The sequence below is a fragment of the Chionomys nivalis genome, chromosome 26, assembly GCF_950005125.1.
Source record: "Chionomys nivalis chromosome 26, mChiNiv1.1, whole genome shotgun sequence".
Classification (NCBI taxonomy): Eukaryota; Metazoa; Chordata; class Mammalia; order Rodentia; family Cricetidae; genus Chionomys; species Chionomys nivalis.
In genome coordinates, this window is record NC_080111.1 from 17,436,490 (window position 1) to 17,456,390 (window position 19,901).

Here is a 19,901-nt window from a genome sequence, read left to right on the forward strand (position 1 = left end):
CAGGGAGGGTCCCTGGAGGAGTGGTGTAGAGATCCCCGCCTGCAGTCACCAGGTTGTGTGCTGGTAGCTTGGGAGAGACACGGAACACGTAGCTGAGCATTGAGCAGGCAGCAAAGAAAGAGCTCTAAGTCACATGCCCACCTCCCTAAGTTGATGTCTCTAAAATCCCTCCATCCTCTGCTTCTCCAGCCACAGGGGTATAGGCTGCTCTCTGACTGGCCTCCCTCACCCGCATCTCCGGTATTTGTTTCCATCTGGGAAGCTCCCACAGCTGAAGGTTGTGTTTGGTTCCTGCCTTTGCCCTGAGTCTGCTGCCCTGCCTCCCACCTCTCTGCATTCATGTCAGCCACGCTATATCCTGCAGAAAGATCTGTCTCCATGCATCGTGCAGGAGCTAGGGCAGACTATCCCAGGCATTGTCACCTTCGCCTTTCTGAGGTGATATGTAACTGGTGTACTCTTTCTTCCTGCCTTTCTCACGGGACCAGGCAGAAAGCACTAGCTGGGCTGAGCTCTAGATAAAGTGACCAGCTCCAGAATGCATGTCACAGTCTAGGTTTATGTATTGATAAACACCCAGAGGACTCAGTAGGTCTGGAATTATTAAATGTCCATGTGACCAAAGGGACCTCAGCATGGGATCAGTTGGCCTGCAGCCACCATTGTCATATTGGGTCTGCCATAATATATGGCTTCTTTTCGTGGTGTTTTGTGTAACACAGTTATTATAGAATTAGCTGATTCGACCAGAAGGAGAGATTCTAAAGGAGTGGTTGCTTTCAAGTAAATATAAGAGAAGTTTGGCTCTTGTGGCGTTTTCAATAAAGAAAACCAATGAGATGAGAGGTGAAAATTCACAGCTGCTTAGAGGATCTGTTATCAGTTCTGTTACCTCCCATCTGGTAAGATTTGATGTATTTCAGCTGAACGCTTAAAGTAGGGGGCCATTTCACCTCTAGTTTTTCTTCTAAAAACCATACCTCCCATATAATCTCTAAGATACAAAAATACTAGAATTTCTGAAGGGTTTCTCACAGCATTTCAAATCAACTGGAGAATCGCTTTCCCACTCTGGGAATGGAAACATGCTCATTTAGTGCTGTTACTCTAACACTTGTATACAGACACACATCACGCGCACGTGTGTGTGTGTGTGTGTATGTACACATGTGTGCATGAATCCATAGATCACAGCAAAATAGGAAAACTTCAAAGCAATAATTACATCATATTCTAAATTCTGACAGAAAAATTTATCATGAGCCTTTTTTTTCCTTTTTCTCTTAATTTCTTTGAAATAATGTTCAGCATTTCAGGTCCCTGAACAAAAGAAATGATGTTTGCTATTTATCTATGAAAACACACTTTCAGCGCCAAGCTAAACATGCATGTGATATTTCTCACCATTTCTAAAAGTCCAACCAAAGTGGTTCCCAAACCCCTAGGGACTAACCCATCACGTAGAAGAACAAGCCTGCATGGTGGGTTCACAGCGGACCTCCGTTCCAAACAGCTAATTGTGATGATTGGATTGGTATAATTCTCACCTTAGAGCCTTATCCCTTCTGGCTTACTTCCACATGCTTCATTTTTCATAGATTGTTTTGCTAGGTTGAAATCAACCTGCTAACTCTTGCTTTTCCCCCCCAAACATTGCTTTGCTTGCTGTGGTCCTGGGGTGTGAAAGAGCTGGGCGTTTCTCATCTACCGTATTTCAGACAAACAGTTTAAGATAGCACAAAGCAAATACAAGAGTTCTTCGAATCGTACTAGAAATGGGAAGGTTTAAAGAATGAGCCTGCCCGGCGGTGGTGGCGCATGCCTTTAATCCCAGCACTCGGGAGGCAGAGGCAGGCGGATCTCTGTGAGTTCGACGCCAGCCTGGTCTACAAGAGCTAGTTCCAGGACAGGAACCAAAAGCTACGGAGAAACCCTGTCTCAAAAATCAAAAAAAAAAAAAAACCAAGAATGAGCCCACGTTGGAATCAGCGTCATCTCTTTTGCAGGCAGGCATCCTGGCTTCTTTTGGACTCTTAACTGGCTTTAGAATTCTTGATAGGAGTATACTTCTTTAATTATTCCACAGATAATTACCCTCTCAGTTTCTGTGGCAGAAGAACTCTCCCTCGGTGAACTCAGGAGATGAAACTGGGGCTCAGTGTGAGCATTGGGGTTTTCCCTCTAGTCTACATGTATTGTCTTGGTTTTCCTTCCCAATCTCTAGTCAAATTCCCATGTGCCCTCCAAGACCAGAAAAGTCTCCTGATTAACTCTGGTAAAACCTAACCATGTGGGAGACTCTCATGATCAACCTTCCTGTACCACCTTATCTTGAAGTCATTGCACAGAACAGGAGTAGGAACCTCTTGTCAACCTGTGTCTGCGCCACCCAGCTGGCTGACCTACAGGGGCACAGCAAGAGAAGGTAGTGAGCTACCGAATTTCTGGACATTTTTAACATGTTAAGATATAAGAGACTGTTGAATGGTTAGACACTCACTTAGATGGCTCCTCCCAATGCCTCTGCTTGAGGATAAGCAAAGCAAATGGAGAGACCCGAAGACTCCCTTTTTGTCAAGAAGTTTCTGTCTTGCCCACTTCGTCGTGACTTGCTCTGGAGATAAGAGCTGTGAGCGGATCTCTGAGATAAATACACCTTCAGAAATGCATGTGGTGCACCAGACAATTTACACACAACACATGTGGTTTAATCCAATTATCACAATTCCGTAAGGAAGGAAGGATTGCCAGCATCACACCTGTGAAGCTCAGAAAGGCCACACGTCATGAACAGAATGAATAAAAGGCCGAGAGCCAAACCCAGCTCCAGCCAGTGCACACGTGAGTCATAGTATCAGACTCAATCAGAAATGCTTGCCTTTTAAGCACAGGGCCCTGGGTTCAATCCCCAGAACCCACATGATAAACAAAATTCTATCCAGGCATCACAACACAGGCCTTTCAGCAGTGGGGAGGTAGAGGCAGGTGGATTCTGTGAGTTTGAGGTCACCATGGTCTACACAAGAGTTCCAGGACAGACAAGTGTACATAGTGAGACTCTGTTTCAAAAAATAATGATGATAAAATTAATTAATTAGAATAAGAACAGACAGGGTGGTACACACTTGTACTCTCAGCACTGGGTAGGTAGAGTCAGGCATATCCTTAGAGCTCACTGGTCGACCAGACTAGCCTAGTTGGCAAGTTCCAAGCCAATGAGAGACCCTGCCTAAAACTAAACCAACAAACAAATAAATAACACAACAAATGTGGTATTGTCTAATCGTTGTCTTCGGGCCTTTGTATTCATAAGCATAGATATGCCCGTGAACCAACCAACATGCACCTAGTCCATTGTCTTTCTTCTCCGTTACTCTTGGATTAGATGGGAGGCTTACAAGGCAAGGACTGAAAGTGTTTTGAGTAGTTTTGCTCTATTTTTTAGTACTCTTGGTACAGTAGGGAATTCTCAAGAGTTTCCCAGCTGGGTCTGGGTATCAGTGATGGTGAGATGAAGTGAGTGATCCAGGAGCAGAAACCACACCACATCACAGACAAGAGAAGAGCAGAGTTCGCTCTTCTCAATATTAACCGGAACCAGAACTGTCCTCTATAGTGTAGGGTGCTCGAGTGGACTTGAAACCAAGCTATAAAATGCCAGAGAACTTCCAGATAACTGACCAAGGTTTTTCTGTCTTTCGGAAAGGCCGGGCAAAGACAACTGGTGAGCTGGGATCTGGACACGTCCTGGGTGGACTTTGTCCAGTTTTACATCCAGATAGGCGGAGAGAGCACTGCATGCAACAAGCCTGACAGCAGAGAGGAGGGGGTTCTCCTCCAGTACAGCAACAATGGGGGCATCCAGTGGCACCTGCTGGCAGAGATGTACTTCTCCGACTTCAGCAAACCCAGGTAACCCCCGCTGCTGGGCCGGCCACGCTGTTCCAGGGCGTGGTAGATATTCAGTGGTTACTGAAGTGTCTCTGAACTGTTGACAGTTCCCCAAACAGAAAAAATCATAAGATTTGACAGGAAAGCCAAGAATAGATCATTTTCATCCAAGTCATTAAACAAAAACCATGTGTGCTCTCATTTAATTGTTTTTAGAGCTGTTAGTTGGATATGGTAGCATAATCTGGAAACCAAAGCAATTAGAAGATCAAGCAGGAGGAACTTTCTGACTTCCAAAAACAGCTAAGACTACCATGAGATCTTATCTCAAAAACAAAAATCCTCTTTTAAAAACATGTCTAGAGATTTGGGGGGACTTTTGACTACAAGAAAATTACTAGCCATTGCTACCCAAAGGCATTGTGGGCTAGAGCAAAGTCCCATACCTGCCTCGCCTTTGGGGATTTTGCTTCTGTTCCGAGCACACACAAAACATGTTCATCTGTTACAGGTAAGCGAGATGGAGAATTTTGTTCTGGGTTTTCACGTGACTGTGCCCTGGCATGGTCCTAGACAGTGTGTGACCCAGTCTCTAGAGTTCAGATTCTCAAACCTTTCCACAGACATATCCAGGGGTTGATTCTGCCAGCTCAAGAATACAGAGAAATGGCACAGTTGACAGCCAGCTGCTCATGGGTGGTTGATTCGTGATGCCCACCAGGCAGTCAGCCTATTTATAAGTATTTAAACTTAGTTCTTTTGTGATTATGTTGTGTTTGAAATTCATTTTAATTCATATGAACATAACAAAACTACTCAAAAAATACCATTTTTAGAGTATCTGTTTTATAATCTCTTATCTCTACTTTAATATAGACATAAGTTCTTCTTTATATATTACCACCAATCAGTATTAACTTATTTTAATGTCCTGTTCTACATATTGTAATGAGGTTTTGTGTTGGAAAATATTGAAGGAAATGCATATCAAATTCTTACAAATCAAAAGAATTTTGCTACCTAAAATTTACATATAGTTGTGTATATTATAACACATATAGTTTGTATATAATAATTTATAAACTGATGGAACACATTAAAATTTTAATAGAGCCCAACCTCATGTTATTTATTGATGATTATGTTTCATCTTAAATTCACAATTTATATTTTTCACCAGGAGCAAAGGTTGCTTTGCAACGTTAAAACATACTATTTAGTGTAATAAGACAATAGGAAAAGAAGTTTCTCTAGATATTTCTTCTCTTTTGCTACATTGTTAATTAGTGTGCCTATGTGTGGGCAAGCGGAGGCCACAGCTGGGTTTCAGAAGTTAGTTCCCTCCTCCTCCCACGTGGGTCCAGGGGATCAGAGAGGTCATCAGACTTGGCAACAGGCACCTTTACCCCAACATATTTTCTCTAAAAGTTGTGACCATATGATATTGCTTGCTTGGACATTATATACATACACACATGGTGCCCTTACATGCAGGCAAAAGACTCACATGCATAAAATAATAAAAAAAATTATTTAAAGATCTTTTGAAAGTTATGACCTTTAATACTAAGGAGCCAGTCTGTTGAAACATAATTACAAATGAAGTGGACAAAATAAGACAAAGCTTTCTTAGTTCATAAGCCTCCCGTGTGATCTGTCCACCCTCAGACCTTGCTTTCCCAGCCATGAAGGGTTTGTTTTTATGCAGATTCGTCTACCTGGAGCTCCCAGCAGCCGCCAAGACCCCTTGCACCAGGTTCCGCTGGTGGCAGCCCGTGTTCTCCGGGGAGGACTACGACCAGTGGGCCATCGATGACATCATCATCCTGTCAGAGAAGCAGAAGCAGGTTATCCCCATCGTCAACCCAACTTTGCCCCAGGTATGACTCACGTCAGAACACCAAGATGCAGAGGGTTGGCACAGTAGATCAGAGAAAGAACAACAGACTCCCTTAAGGACCTAGGGACTGGCAGGGAATAGGGTAATTATTCATGCTTTTTTTGGTTGTTGATGTTCCCTTCTCTAGTAAGAAAGTTCAATCCTGGGCTGTTAGTTTGCAGACTGTTCTGTTCAAATGTGAGAAAGTTTGTGAATTCTAGATAGCAGAAAAAATGTTAGTATGTTTAAAAATAATTAGATACATAGTGACAAAATAATTTTGGTTGTTAAACCATCAAGAAGCAATGTTAGTGCGTTTTTTAAGTTTGTTTAGTGGTTCTGTATTTTCAGGAAAACATGATCCATGTGTCACGAACCAAACAGCTCTTCCTGTTTTCAGAGGTATAACACTGTCTTCCTGTTTTGTTTGTATTGTTCCTTTAGAACTTTTATGAGAAGCCGGCTTTTGATTACCCTATGAATCAGATGAGTGTGTGGTTGATGTTGGCCAACGAAGGGATGGCTAAGAACGACAGTTTCTGTGCGGGCACACCTTCAGCCATGGTGTTTGGGAAGTCAGATGGAGACCGGTTTGCTGTAACACGAGATTTGACCCTGAAACCCGGATATGTGCTCCAGTTCAAGGTATCTGCAACAGGGCTCTTCCCCGAGCATGAAGGAGCGATACCAGCTCCGACTTTTCCACGCATGGCTCCCAGAGAACACAACTTTCTGTTCTCTATTAAAGGGACACACTTGAGTAAAGACTCCACAGTTTCAGGATGGTAAAACTTTTCTACACATAAGGGAAAGAGTTGGCTAGATTTTGAGTTGTTCCAGAAGATGTACATATAACTTTATATTGTCCATGCAAGTCTTCCATAACTGAAAATATAATTGAGTTTTTTGATCTGAGTTAATGCAATGAACTCTTTACTTTCAAATCATTATTGATATGTCTGCCTGTCTCACTAGTGGCTTGGGACTTGTGTTTTTCTGTGTTTTGGCAATCAAGCCCAGGACCTTGCACACGGTAACTGGGCTCCAACCCCAGCCTGTATCACATGTGTTGACTACAGCATTTAGAATTTCCCTTTCCAAAATTTGATGGATTTTTACTCTGCCACGCATCACTTTCCTTAAAACATATTGTTTTTCATGCTGGATAACGTATGAGCAAAAAAAAAAGAGAATGTACCTTGACAGACTCTTGTCTCAGAACATAATCAAAATTTCATTGTGCTTATTTATGATAAAACCCCATCGGTGAATCCTGGCGTCAGAAACAATGCAGTTGTAATGAGCTAGCACAAATACATGCTCCTTGTAACAACGGATACAGACACAATAGTTTACAAGTGGAATTACTGAAGAGATCAGATGTTTGTGGGTGGCTCTTCACTATGCTTTCCATGGGCCTTTACACAAGGTAGTCAGCCATCAACAGGAACAAATTATGTCCTAACAACAATGAGGAAACGGTAATCTGCCTCTGTTCATATTCTGATATTAATGCAATGGAAAAGCATCAGCAACAGTTCATGTCTTCATAGGCATGTGTTGGTGACACTTGGTATTAATATCAAATGTCCATAGAGCGCTATACAATTCCTCACCTAATACCTCTTCAATTTAATCAACCCCAAATAACATGTTAATATAGACATTAGATTCTGCATGGTGACCTTCCGAAACTGAAAAGGCTAACTAAGAAACACATAGTGAATTTTTCAGATATTTAAAGGGGCAACAGTGCTTATTAAGAAAATCCCAATTCTCACATCACAACTAAACACCTAGTAATTTGTGCTCAATAGTTAATGATGAATATTAATTATGGATTATACGTGGATTGATAGTTGATATATATTAGAAACCCTTAAAATAGCACTTGGTATCTTTTCTATAAAATATAGTTCTGGTGCATTCTTGGTAATTGCCACGTGACAAATACAGGTTGCTAGGAATATAGAAACCAAAACCATGGCCTTAGTCCTCAAGGAGCTCAAAAACTAGAGAATAAGTCAGAAAGGTAAGCAGTCACGGTGCTGTCAGAAGTATTGTGGTAGAACAGGTCCCGGGTGCCGAGAGGGAGCCCTGCATAGTGCCGTCTGCATTGACTAGATAAGGAGAGGGGTACAGCAGTGATGGTTACCAAGACTAAGTAGAGCAGCATTAGAGTTCATTCAGACACCGATTTAGGAAAGAACTGCCTTAAATTGTAATCGCAAACCTAGTGGTGTGCTAGAAGGAGTCCTTTAATAAAAAATATACAGAACTTTAAAATTTGAAGTGTTTTCAGATTTTTGACTCAACAATACCACACCTGAGCCCTCTCTGGTGGGAATCACCCAGGAGGGGAACTGGAGGTAACTTCTTTCTTTTTTCTTTTAATTTTTATTGATTCTTTATGGATTTCATATTATGCATCCTGATCACACCCATTTTTCTTCCCATCCTCCCACCCCACACATTCGCCCTCTGTCCCTTGCAACTTCCCATCCCAAGACAAAAATTAAAAGAAAAACCAAAACCAGAAAAAAAACAGAGAGAGGAAAGGAAAGGAATCTTGTCATCGGAGTTGTAGTGTGGCCCCTTGAGTCACACAGGTCACCCTTTAATCCATACATCTTTGCTTGTCAGTATTCATTGCCAGGAGTCTTTAGTCTAGTTTGAGACTCTGGCCTATGCTGCACCATCTCTAACAGGCTGTCACTGGGACTCTTCTTGGCTATCCTGTTGCCCTATCATGGAGATCCTGCCATTTTGGTTCTTTAGGTTCATCCCCTTCATATGCTTCAACAGTTCATAGATTCTGTGGGTGTTGGGGTGGGTCGACACAGCTTTGATTCTGGACATGGGTGGTAGGTAGGTAGGTAAGTAGGTAAGAAGGAAGGAGGGAGGGAGGGAGGGAGAGAGAGAGAGAGATAGGGATGAGAGAGATGATAGATAGATAGATAGATAGATAGATAGATAGATAGATAGATAGATAGATAGACAGACAGATGGATGAGAGAGATGATGATGATAGATAGATAGATAGATAGATAGATAGATAGATAGATAGATAGATGATAGATGAGAGAGAGATATGATGGATAGATAGATAGTTAATAATGATGATGATGATGATAGAGATAGATAGATAGATAGATAGATAGATAGATAGATAGATAGATAGAGATAGGGATGAGAGAAATGATGATGATAGATGATAGATAGATAAATGGATAGCAGATAGATAGATAGATAGATAGATAGATAGATAGATAGATAGATAGATGATAGATAGACAGATAATGATGGTGATGATAGATAGATATAGATAGAGATGAGAGAGATGATGATGATGATGAAGATAGATAGATAGATAGATAGATAGATAGATAGATAGATAGATAGATAGATGATGGATAGATAGATAGATGATGGATAGATAGATGATAGATAGATAGATAGATAGATAGATAGATAGATAGATAGATAGATAGATAGATAGATAGATAGATAGATAGATGAGAGAGGGAGGGAGGGAGGAAGGGAGGGAGGGAGGGAGGGAGAGAGAGAGAGGTGCATGACTCTTGTTCTACAGCAAGTGGAGGCAAGGCAGCCCTCTCTCTGGTCAGCTCCTTCTCAGACTCCTTACCTGCCTGTGTCCTCTGGGAATGAGAACAAAGACCCTTCCTGGCTCCAGAAACCAACAGGATGAGAACTTGTCTAGCTCTCTACTGAAGTGAAACCTTCCAGAATTTACAGAGGGTTTGGGTTGAGTCTTGACTGTATCCTCCTCGTCTCTGAACTGTCGTGCTGACTTGGAAGCAGGGCCCTGGCTGTCACTACTCCTCATCTGATGACCGGTGTCTTTGAGTGAATGCCCTGTCTGATCTAATCCTGCCCTTCCTCCTAACAGCTGAACATAGGGTGTGCCAGCCAGTTCAGCAGCGCTGCCCCGGTTCTCCTGCAGTACTCACATGATGCGGGCATGTCCTGGTTTCTGGTGAAGGAAGGGTGCTTTCCAGCTTCAGCAGGCAAAGGATGTGAAGGGAATTCCCGGGAACTGAGTGAGCCTACCGTCTACTATACCGGGGACTTTGAAGAATGGACAAGAATCACCATTGCCATTCCAAGGTCCCTGGCATCCAGGTACAGTTCTCTCTCTCTCTCTCTCTCTCTCTCTCTCTCTCTCTCTCTCTCTCTCTCTCTCTCTCTCGCTTGCTCGCTCTCGCTCTCGCTCTTTCTCTCTCTTCTGTGGTGTGTCATTGCTTCATACAGTCTGGCCACTCCTACCCAGGTAGTGACTTGCGGCAAAAAATAAAAACTAAAGTAGAATTGCCAAAATAGCACAAGTAGATGGTGAAGCCTATTAACTCACCTGAAGTAGAGTTGCCGAAATAGCACAAGTAGATGGTGAAGCCCATATACTTACTATTAACTCACCGCCAGTCTGAGCCATCTACAGTTCTGGGCACTGGCACACAGCAGCACACAAAGCTGTTACGGGTTGAAAGAACCACATGGCCTTGCATCAGGGTTTTTCCCTCCATAGATCTTATTTATCTAATGCCTCCTTACGTAGAAAAGTTGAAGCATCTTGCAGTGTAAATGGTCGCTTTAAGTTGACTGCTAAAACAAATAATAACAGAGAAAATTAAATTTTCAGCGAAGGAGGGTAATATAGATGGACTGAAAATTTGAAGTGAATCAGTTTCCATAAAGGAGGGACCAATTTAACTCTCGGCTGCTTGGCAGCTAAGCGACGCAGAATTGTTTCCTCTCCATTGATAATAAATAAATAAAGCAGATAGGTGAAATTTTTGTGAATATGTGTTCTTCCAGGTACAGTAATATAGAATACATTTTATAGCACTTTGTTTCAGATATAGAAAGTAGAAGAGCGAGATCGTTATTTTCCACTCTATCATTTTAGGAAGGATAAAGAAACATTCTTCATGTAGACACTTCGTAATTAAATTCTGGAGTCCGACATTAAGCGTGCCTCAGTCAAGGCCTTTGACTTCAGAACCGAAATGATGCACAGAGCTGTTTATATTGCTTCTTGATAGTGTGACATATAGAGCTGGGGTACTCGCTAGTGTCATTTAGCAATACTCCATGAGCCTTTATTTCCTGGAATAAGGTAGGCCCACATTCTTCAAAATTTGACAGATGGCTTAATTTGAAGAAAAATGATATAATAAAATGTGAATGTCTGAAGCACTTAGCTTTCCAGAACTCAGGTACATTCCCAGGGTTCCATGCGGTGAGCTAAAGCAAGCTCCAGCCTCAGGCCTCAGGTGCAGTAAGCAGATTCTTTGCCAACCTGTGCTGCATACCTAGACTAAGTGAGAAACAAGCTAGCGTTGGAATAATTGGCTGGGTTTGGAGTTGTTTGTGGCCGAGGGTAACCTGTCCTGCACGCCGGTGTGGTGGTAATGTAAGGAGCAGTCCCCGAGGCTGCTAAGCACTGTCTTTCTGCCATATTTTTCACCTAGTTGATCACTGGTTTCCTGAGCATGATCTAGCTGCTCAAGCCAATTGCACTGTCGGCCTTCATCACCAGTTAAGGGTGTAACCCCAAGAACATGCGCTGTAGTTGTTGCTGGGTAAATATCTGGGTTGCTTGTTTGATCAAAGACTAAAGTTCGGTGTGAGTCTGATAAACCCTGAAGCATCATCTTACGGTATCAACTGTTTCAAAAACTAGCCACCGAACATTCAACCATCAGATCCAAGTCCAGTTACACGTAATTTCTTTGTCTTTCAATGCCAGTGTTGCTTTGTGGTTTAGCAGAGAAAAACAAAAGAGAGATGACAAGAAGAAGTGGGAAGTTCATGGCCGTCAGTTACCGAGCCCATAGGAAGCCTGAGCTTCACCAAGAAGCTTGTTAATTCAGCTTCTTTTATCCAAAAGCAATGTCTGGGACAGGAATGTCCTTCTCTAAGACAGTTGTCCCTGAGAGCAGTCCTCCTGTGATTGCTCTGGGCTCCTGGTTTCAACTCCGTATGCCCTTCTCTCTGAGAATCATTCGCCTCCATTGGAAACTCTGTGGCAGCCGTGTCTTCTCGCCTCCCATTCTTCTGAAGCTGTCAGTATCAATGCAGCCCTGTTTGATTGGTTTGTTTCATTTTGGGTTTTTTTTTCTCACCTCAACCACCCCCTTCATGATTTCTGAAGACACGAAACAGCTCTTCCGAATACATAAGCATCAAGGGGACCCTTGCTGCAGTGACTGGAATGTCACGGTGATGAAAACATCACTATAAAAGCAGAGAGTATCATCCAGAGTCAAAGAACACAAGCCCAACGTGGATTTCTGAGAACTGTGACTAAATCTGTAAATTACAGATTCTTCTCTAGTGGAAATAATAACCCAGTTGGCAAAACCACATTATGAGAAGTCAGAAAAGCTCAGCCTTCACAGCATTAAGAAGGCCAATATTTTGAGTCTCTCAATATTTGAATTTTTTTGGATTTCAATTTTTGGAGAAAAAAAAAGAAATCTTCTTCATTAAAATCCAGCTTATGATTAGTTTGGAGTCTACCCAGCTTTCTGCGTGATGGCATTTGTGGTGAAGAGCCCTCTGCTAAAGAGTAGTAAATATGTTTCCATTTCTCCCAAGCCAATGAGCTGTTGGTTTACTTTCTGCAATATGTTAAGTTCAGGAAGCCCCGAATGGCAGTGTTCAGAAGCTGAGAATCTAAGTGTCAGAACGTGGAGCTGGTTTTGCCAGGAAGCAGCATGCTTGCAGGAATGAAGGGCCTCGCCCTTTCAGAAATAATTCTAAGGGGATTTTTCAAAGTCTGTGCTCCCACGAGCCCACCCAGTTCTTGCCTACAGAAGAGAGACATGGGAAGTGGTAAACCTATGTTGGTCTATATGCCCTCCCAGCTCTCAGAGGCATCCCTATTGAGACACAAGAAATCTGCAAATAACTTATTGCAAAGGCTGTACCTACTTCATATTAAAGTGAAATATAGACATTTTTGTCTAAATTTTGCCTTATTTCCTTCTTCTTTGGGATGGTCTGGCTAGTCTTTATCATCATCATCATCATCATTGTTATAATAAACATTTTTAATTATTTCTTTTATTTCTGAAAGTGTATTATAATTACATCAGTTCTTCTCTTTCCTTTCTCCAAATCTTCCCATAGACCTCTCCTTACTCTTTCTCATCCATCACTGTTAGGGGTGTGGGTGTGTAGGTGTGTGTGTGTGTATTCCTAAATACATGGGTGCAGCCCGCTCAGTCAGTGTTATTTTATTTGTTTGTATGTATAGGATAACCAGTTGGTGTGCTTTTCCTTGGAGAAGACTGTTTTTCCTACACTTGGCATTTCTTAGTTGTCTGCAGTGCTTTGTGCAGGACTGAGGCTTCCTTTCCCCTTGCAAGCAGCGTGTCTACGGTTGTCCTTCTTCAGCTCCTGTTTAGGCAGATACGTTGGTGAACTTTGTGGATATAGATTCTCACGTTACTAGGAGACACAATCTCAAAGCGAGCTCCCTGTTCCCCTGACTCCTATCAGCCATGACCCCTGAGCCTTGGGTGCAGGAGCTGGGTTGTAGAGGTGTCAGTTGGGCCTAGGCTCCACAACTTGGCATTTTGATTGGTTCTGGCTTTCTGTAATTGTCTCCGTCTGTTGCAAAGAGAAGCTTCCTTAATGAAGGGTGAAGACTACACTCACTATCTGTGGGTATGAGAATTAACGTTCAGAAGGTAGTTAGGAACCCACAACATGAATAGACATTTACTTAAACTAAAATGTCTGCATCTCAAATAATTATTATATTTTAGGGCAACCAACTTCAGGAAAACACTTTGAGGACAGGTGCAGCAACGGATTTCAATTGTGTGCTTTCTTCATTATGCCTTTCCTTCCCAAATGCCCTGTGGTCCAGCATCTATAACTTACCCCACACACATTTGTCCACTGCTCATCAGGTACCTCATGGTCACACCCAGTGCCTCTTCATTCTTTATAACTCTCCTTATTCCAGCACATTCGAAGGCACCAACTTGCTTGTGTTCAAACCCAGTGTTACATCACTGAGCCCAGAAGCAGGCATCGGGTATCAGGTACAAGGTAGAGAAAGGCAAACAGGTCGCAGCCATGAAGCCGTGCTCGGTTCGCTTCTTCCAACCCAAGGCAATAAAGGCAGTTTTTCTTTGTCGGTTAGCAGTGCTGAGAGGCTTCCCATCCGGTTACTAGGAAATCGCAGAATAAGCATCTTAGAAATGTAAAGGGGAGATCAGGAGGAAAGAGAGAATCATGGGTGTCCGTAGAGCTGTTTGCACAAGCTCTTGCTTTCCCTTGTCAATACCAAATAACCAGAGTCTCTTTTCATGTCCCAACAAAAAACATCCTATCTGATGGCCTCAAAAACCTGCCGAATATTTTGCTGGAAAGAAGGGGTCCAGAGAGAGCATTGGGGTCAGGGGAATAAGAAAGCATTATGACCAATAAGCATAATCAAAATCCATTACGTACATGCATGAAATTGTCAAACTATAAATTTACATTTTTTTCAAATAGTTTCTCTAACACTATCCATAAAATTAACATGAGAGAAGGGTGAAGGTTAACTAAAAAGGACAACCTCTGGTTATTCCTGAAAGAGCATGGGGCGAGAAAATATGTGAAGAAAAACCTAAGATATATCTGGTATAAAAACCTATGATGTATCTGGTATAAGGCTCCTTTGTAGGAAAAATGTCAGACCGTTGTGCTTCATCTCTCCTGGGCATTAAACCATTCATGCTGAAGAGGAAATCAGGCAGGTTTGAGGAAGATTTGTGAGAAACCCTATGAAGGGTCTCTGTGCCTCGCACGGGCATGCCCCTCAGGGTACGTGGCTCTGGTGAAGCCGTCTGGGCCTTTCTGCATTCCTCTGTCCAGTGAGATGTAACGGTAAGACGAGACGTGTTTCTCCCAACAGTAAGACCAGATTCCGATGGATCCAAGAGAGCAGCGCGCAGAAGAACGTGCCCCCCTTTGGCTTGGATGGAGTGTACATATCAGAACCTTGTCCCAGTTACTGCAGTGGCCACGGAGACTGCATCTCGGGCGTGTGTTTCTGTGACCTGGGATACACGGGTAAGGCCAACATGTGGCTCTGGCAGTTTGCTTGTGAAAACTCACTCAGACACAGAGAACAGATTCTGGCTTTATTACTTTCTGTGTCTAAGAATTCTAGAACTTGGCCACCCAAGTACTTGAGCTGCTGAGTATCCTGTAGTTTCGAGCCAACTAGAAAGAAAACCTGCTAAGTTCCACTCCCTAGAAAGGATGTGTTTGTCACTAGTAGCATTCATGGTGAGCACTGCTTGGAGCCTGACATCAAGCCGAACATTACAGTTAATACCTTCATTTTATTACGTTTGAGTCTAAGAAAAACTGTTCCACAGTACTGCTGGCCCTGTTTACATTTGAGGAAACTGAGGCCGAGAGTGGATTTATATTTTTTTAAAACTATTTTTTTTTGGGTTGCATAGCCAGGCATTGCTAGAGATAGGCTCTGAGCTCATACATTTAATCTTTAAAACCCAAACCAGAGTCTCCCTGATCTCTCTCTCTCTCTCTCTCTCTCTCTCTCTCTCTCTCTCTCTCTCTCTCTCTCTCTCTCTCTCTCTCTCTCTTTGTGTGTGTGTCCTTCTCTCCCTCTCCATCCCTCTCTCTCTCTCTCTCTCATGAAATATACTTCTCTACATTTAAATTTAAAATAGAATATAAAATATTAAGCCCAAGACTATCAAAAGAGTTTTTTTTTTAAACAACATCCACCTTTGGGTGTTGCCATAGCAAAAGTTTTGAGAGATCTGAGATTAAAACTTAAAATTAGAGGAAATCTCTTAAACTCTAAAATCTGCTTCTAAAGTGTTCCTGGCAGCAAAATCAAAAGGCCCCTTCCCATCTTGATATTCAGGCCTTCCTCTGACGAGAAACCAAAGACAGACTGGCTCGCTCCTGCAAGCCTTCTGTGTCAAGCATAGTTTCAAGGACGACATTTTCTAATTCTGTGCTGACTGTCCTCGTGAGCCTCTTAATAGCAAGACAGTAAAGGAATGGCTTTATCGTGGGCAGGATCTCTGCTCACACAAGGTAGGAGCACCCGTGGATGCCCAAGAGTCCCTGTATCAGTCCTCCTTTAGAAATAAATAAGTAACAAGGGCCAGAAAGATGGCTCGGTGGATAAGAGCTCACAGTGCTCTTCCCAGCACCCACATTGAGTGGCTCACAACCACTGTACCTGTAACTCCTGGGGAATCTAATGTCTCCATCTTCCACAAGCTCCTGCACTTGCTTGTACAGACATGTATACATGCAAGGAAACATACATACATGATTTTTAATTGAAAAAAATCTTTTTAAAAAGTTAAAATTAAAAGACAAAAAATAGCAAATTTCATTGATTTCTTTTTGTCATCTTAGTGAGGGGAGTCTTGTGTAGCCCAAACTGACTTTGAACTCACTAGGTGGCCAAGGAGAGCCTTGAACTTCTGATTCTTCTGCCTCCATCTCCCAACTGCTGGGATTTGGGGCACACAGCACACACCTAGTAACAGCTTTTATGTTAGTAATAATGGCCGCCTTTAGACAGATGGTTGTATGATGTAAACTCTCCTTGTCCGTGTATCAAGCGTGTCTTGTCACACTTAGTGATTCTAACAAAACTTCTGCATCTGTTTTCTCTGAAGCTGCACAAGGGACCTGTGTGTCGAACATCCCCAACCACAGTGAGATGTTCGATAGGTTTGAAGGGAAGCTAAGCCCACTGTGGTACAAGATAACAGGAGGTCAGGTTGGGACCGGTTGTGGGACGCTCAACGACGGCAGGTCCCTCTACTTCAATGGCCTTGGGAAACGGGAAGCCAGGACTGTCCCTCTGGACACCCGGAATATCAGGCAAGTTGTTGATTGGAACATTTCTGAGCAGAGTAGACGACTGTTGATGTGTATCTCTTATAATACTTCTACCTTTGGATTGCATATGCAAAACATGAAGCTTAGCTCGAGCTGTATAATAAAATAGATGGGAATGCAAAAAAATCACACCATAGTTCCTTAATCAGCCCGTACTTCTCAAGACCTCTGTGTCTACTACCTATTCACCTTAGTTTGCAGAAGTGCTGTGTTACCCTGTAAGCTCTTACATATTCTTAATGTAAATTGACGAAGTAGATATACTTTCAAATTTGATGTCTGAAACTGGTCCATTTGTGGTCACTTAGTGAAAACTGCCCCCCCCCAAAATTTCAATGCCTGCCCTGCCACCTACTGGTCAAACCAAGAACTGTTTGGCTCTAAGGTCAAGCGAAAATAATAGCATGCCTAACATCAGTTAGACGACCTGGGAGTTAGGAGGAAGAAAGTGAGAAAAAACAGGCATGGTCTTTACTAAACATCCAATGTCGCCCTTCATGGTTTTTCTGCTGTTAGTCCGTTTCATGTTCCTTCCACATCCCATCCTCAAGGGTCTGCCTGCCCAGCAGGATCCACTGGTTGCCATGGGCACAGGCACGAATTACATCACACTGAGTGTCAGGTGTGGGAGCTTTAGCCTGCTCGCTCTAAATCAGTATTGGACAAGTGATGGTATGCCCTTCTAGAATCTTTAACGTCCTGGTGGGAAATACTCGTTCCCTCATCTTGAGTTTCCAAGATTGCAGTATCTAAAGATTTTTTTAATTTGTCATGAAATTGTCGCAATGAAATGGAGTTCCATTGTTTTCTTTAGATCACTGTACAGAATGAAGTCATTGTCCCTATCAATTAATTTTTTAAATGTTTGCCAAGTTAACGCACTATCATGTATACCTTTCTGCCTGTCATCTCTGTCCCTCTGACTTTAGAAGCGGTACTTGAGAATGTTAGGAGTTTCTTTGTCCCCTTTTTGTTTGTAAACAAGCTAAAGTCTATGTGTTTGTTTGGTTTTCTTCCAGACTTGTTCAGTTTTACGTCCAAATCGGAAGTAAAACATCAGGGATCACGTGCATCAAGCCGCGGGCTAGAAATGAGGGTAAGCTGAAACAGTTCTGAAATTTTTGTAGCTTAGTTTTGGCATCTTATGTGTAGAGGTGTCAATGCATGTGTATCTGTGTACCATGTGTGTGTGACGCTTGTGGAGGCCAGATTCTTTGGAACTGAAGTTACAGACAGTTGGGACCTTCCATGGGGGTGCTGGTAATTGACCTCAGGTCCTCTGGAAGAGCATCCAGTCAGTTCTTAGCTTTTGAACTGTATCACCAAGCCCAAGCTACTATGCTTCTATAGAGATTATACCAACTTTGGTTAATTAGGCTTTTCTTCCTCCCAAACTGGAAGAACATTCCTGTGCTCTGTTCTGCTTCATAGAAAGAGTTGCTGTGTAAACCATAGAGTTCTTTAAGCCTGAAATCATATCTGCCCTGGGTGTAGGCAGAATCAAATAACATTTGTTTTGGTGAATTCTATTTCCATATAATGCGGCACAGAAAGGAAAACAATAGGAGAGGTTTTTTGGGTTTTTTTTGTTTTGTTTTGTTTTGTTTTGTTTTTTTGGTTTTTTTTTTTTTTTTTTTTTTTGGTTTTTTGAGACAGGGTTTCTCTGTGTGGTTTTTTGGAGCCTGTCCTGGAACTAGCTCTTGTAGACCAGGCTGGTCTCGAACTCACAGAGATCTGCCTGCCTCTGCCTCCCAAGTGCTGGGATTAAAGCCGTGCGCCACCACCGCCCAGCAATAGGAGAGGTTTTTGAGTTCATTGTGAGAACTAAACTTGTTTTCATCGAGAGTTGTTGGAGTGTATATCAAATTCTACTTGGACATTCTGGAGGGGACAGAATCCTTGCACAGTTACTTCTTGGTAGCCTTAAATGGATTTTCTGAGTATCTGTTGCCATAGATGCTGTCTTAGAACTGTTTAGCATGTGTGAAGGGTGAGGCACAGTGTGGTCCAGTAACTTGCACGTGGTCGTACGGATAGGAAGTAGACAGGCAAGGATTTGAACCTCCAGCTCCAGGATGTATGCTCCCTTCTCTTGACTCCTTTCTCACGAGGCTCCCACTGTTTCTGCCTCAAATCACAAGGTTCTGAAAGAAACACAGCAACAGCCTTGAGCTGTGAACAGCCCCAGCAATGCTGTGGGTATGCTAGGAGTCTTTCAGGACCCCGCATGTGGCTAGTCAGTGTAAATTCCATAGGCTTCTCTGATAGATCTGCCTCCCACTTTAATCTTAAAACAGCATTGGGGTTTACAGCATTACAGCTTAAGTCTGTTACTGTGTAAGACTGTGGCTGTGTAAGATGCACTGGAACAAACAGTACCTGCTAGTCAACAGGCTGTGGAGACCTCTGGCCCACACTGACCATCTCCATATCATCCCTGGCTGGATGTTTAAATGGTTTCCTGTGATTGTCTTAATACTTTTGCTCTAGTAATTATTCAAATCATTCTTTTGCTGAGGAAACTGTCTAGAAACTTCCATAGGCTGTGTTGGTTCCCTCATCTCTTCTACAGATGTGTATGGAGTCTGTTTTAAGTCAGATACTCTTGTGGGAACTGCAGATACAATATCACAACAATGGCGTCAGAGATGTATCAGTCATGAGCTAGATTATGCCGCAGTAACAAATAATCTCTTTAAAATAGAAACAAGATGTTTTCTTTGTTGTGCTACATCTTCTTCTTATCCCAAAACTGAAAATACTGTCCGCTGGGTTGGAGCTGGGTGTTGCCAGCCATGTGGCACAGAGAAAGAGAAAGTGCCCTGGAGGCAATAGGAAGCACAAGGCCACCATGTGTGGGAATGGAAAACAGCTAGGGCCTGATCAACAGCCACCTAACATGCAGCACTAGTGAAAGAAGTCAGGTAGTAGACAATAAAGAAAAAAATAAAGAAGTGTAGATTGTAAGAGGAAGACAGAAGCAATTAAACTGTGGAGGTGGAAGGTAAGCATGCAGGGGGCTGCTAATTTTAATAGAGCAGGCTGGATACCAGCCCACCAAGCTAATGGCTTTTGATAAATTCAGTGCAACAGAAGCTTCCATGCCCGAGTCTTGTGAAAAATCCACATTTATATATTAGATTTAAAAAGACTTTGTGGGAAGCAAGCACTTATCAATGTCACGAGGCCCACTCTATTCTTGTTTCTG

At 42.6% G+C, this 19,901-nt stretch overlaps 1 protein-coding gene across 5 annotated transcripts in view; it reads left to right on the plus strand.

The window, feature by feature from the left end:
- Reln (reelin) overlaps positions 1-19,901 on the plus strand; it is a 429,470-nt gene that overhangs the window by 323,061 nt on the left and 86,508 nt on the right. For all 5 annotated transcript variants that reach the window (XM_057758362.1, XM_057758363.1, XM_057758365.1 and 2 more), the window contains 7 exons: positions 3,707-3,912; positions 5,600-5,771; positions 6,215-6,415; positions 9,681-9,913; positions 14,709-14,866; positions 16,468-16,675; positions 17,713-17,789. In XM_057758362.1, coding sequence (XP_057614345.1) covers positions 3,707-3,912; positions 5,600-5,771; positions 6,215-6,415; positions 9,681-9,913; positions 14,709-14,866; positions 16,468-16,675; positions 17,713-17,789 — 1,255 coding nt within the window. The remainder of the gene's footprint in view (positions 1-3,706; positions 3,913-5,599; positions 5,772-6,214; positions 6,416-9,680; positions 9,914-14,708; positions 14,867-16,467; positions 16,676-17,712; positions 17,790-19,901) is intronic.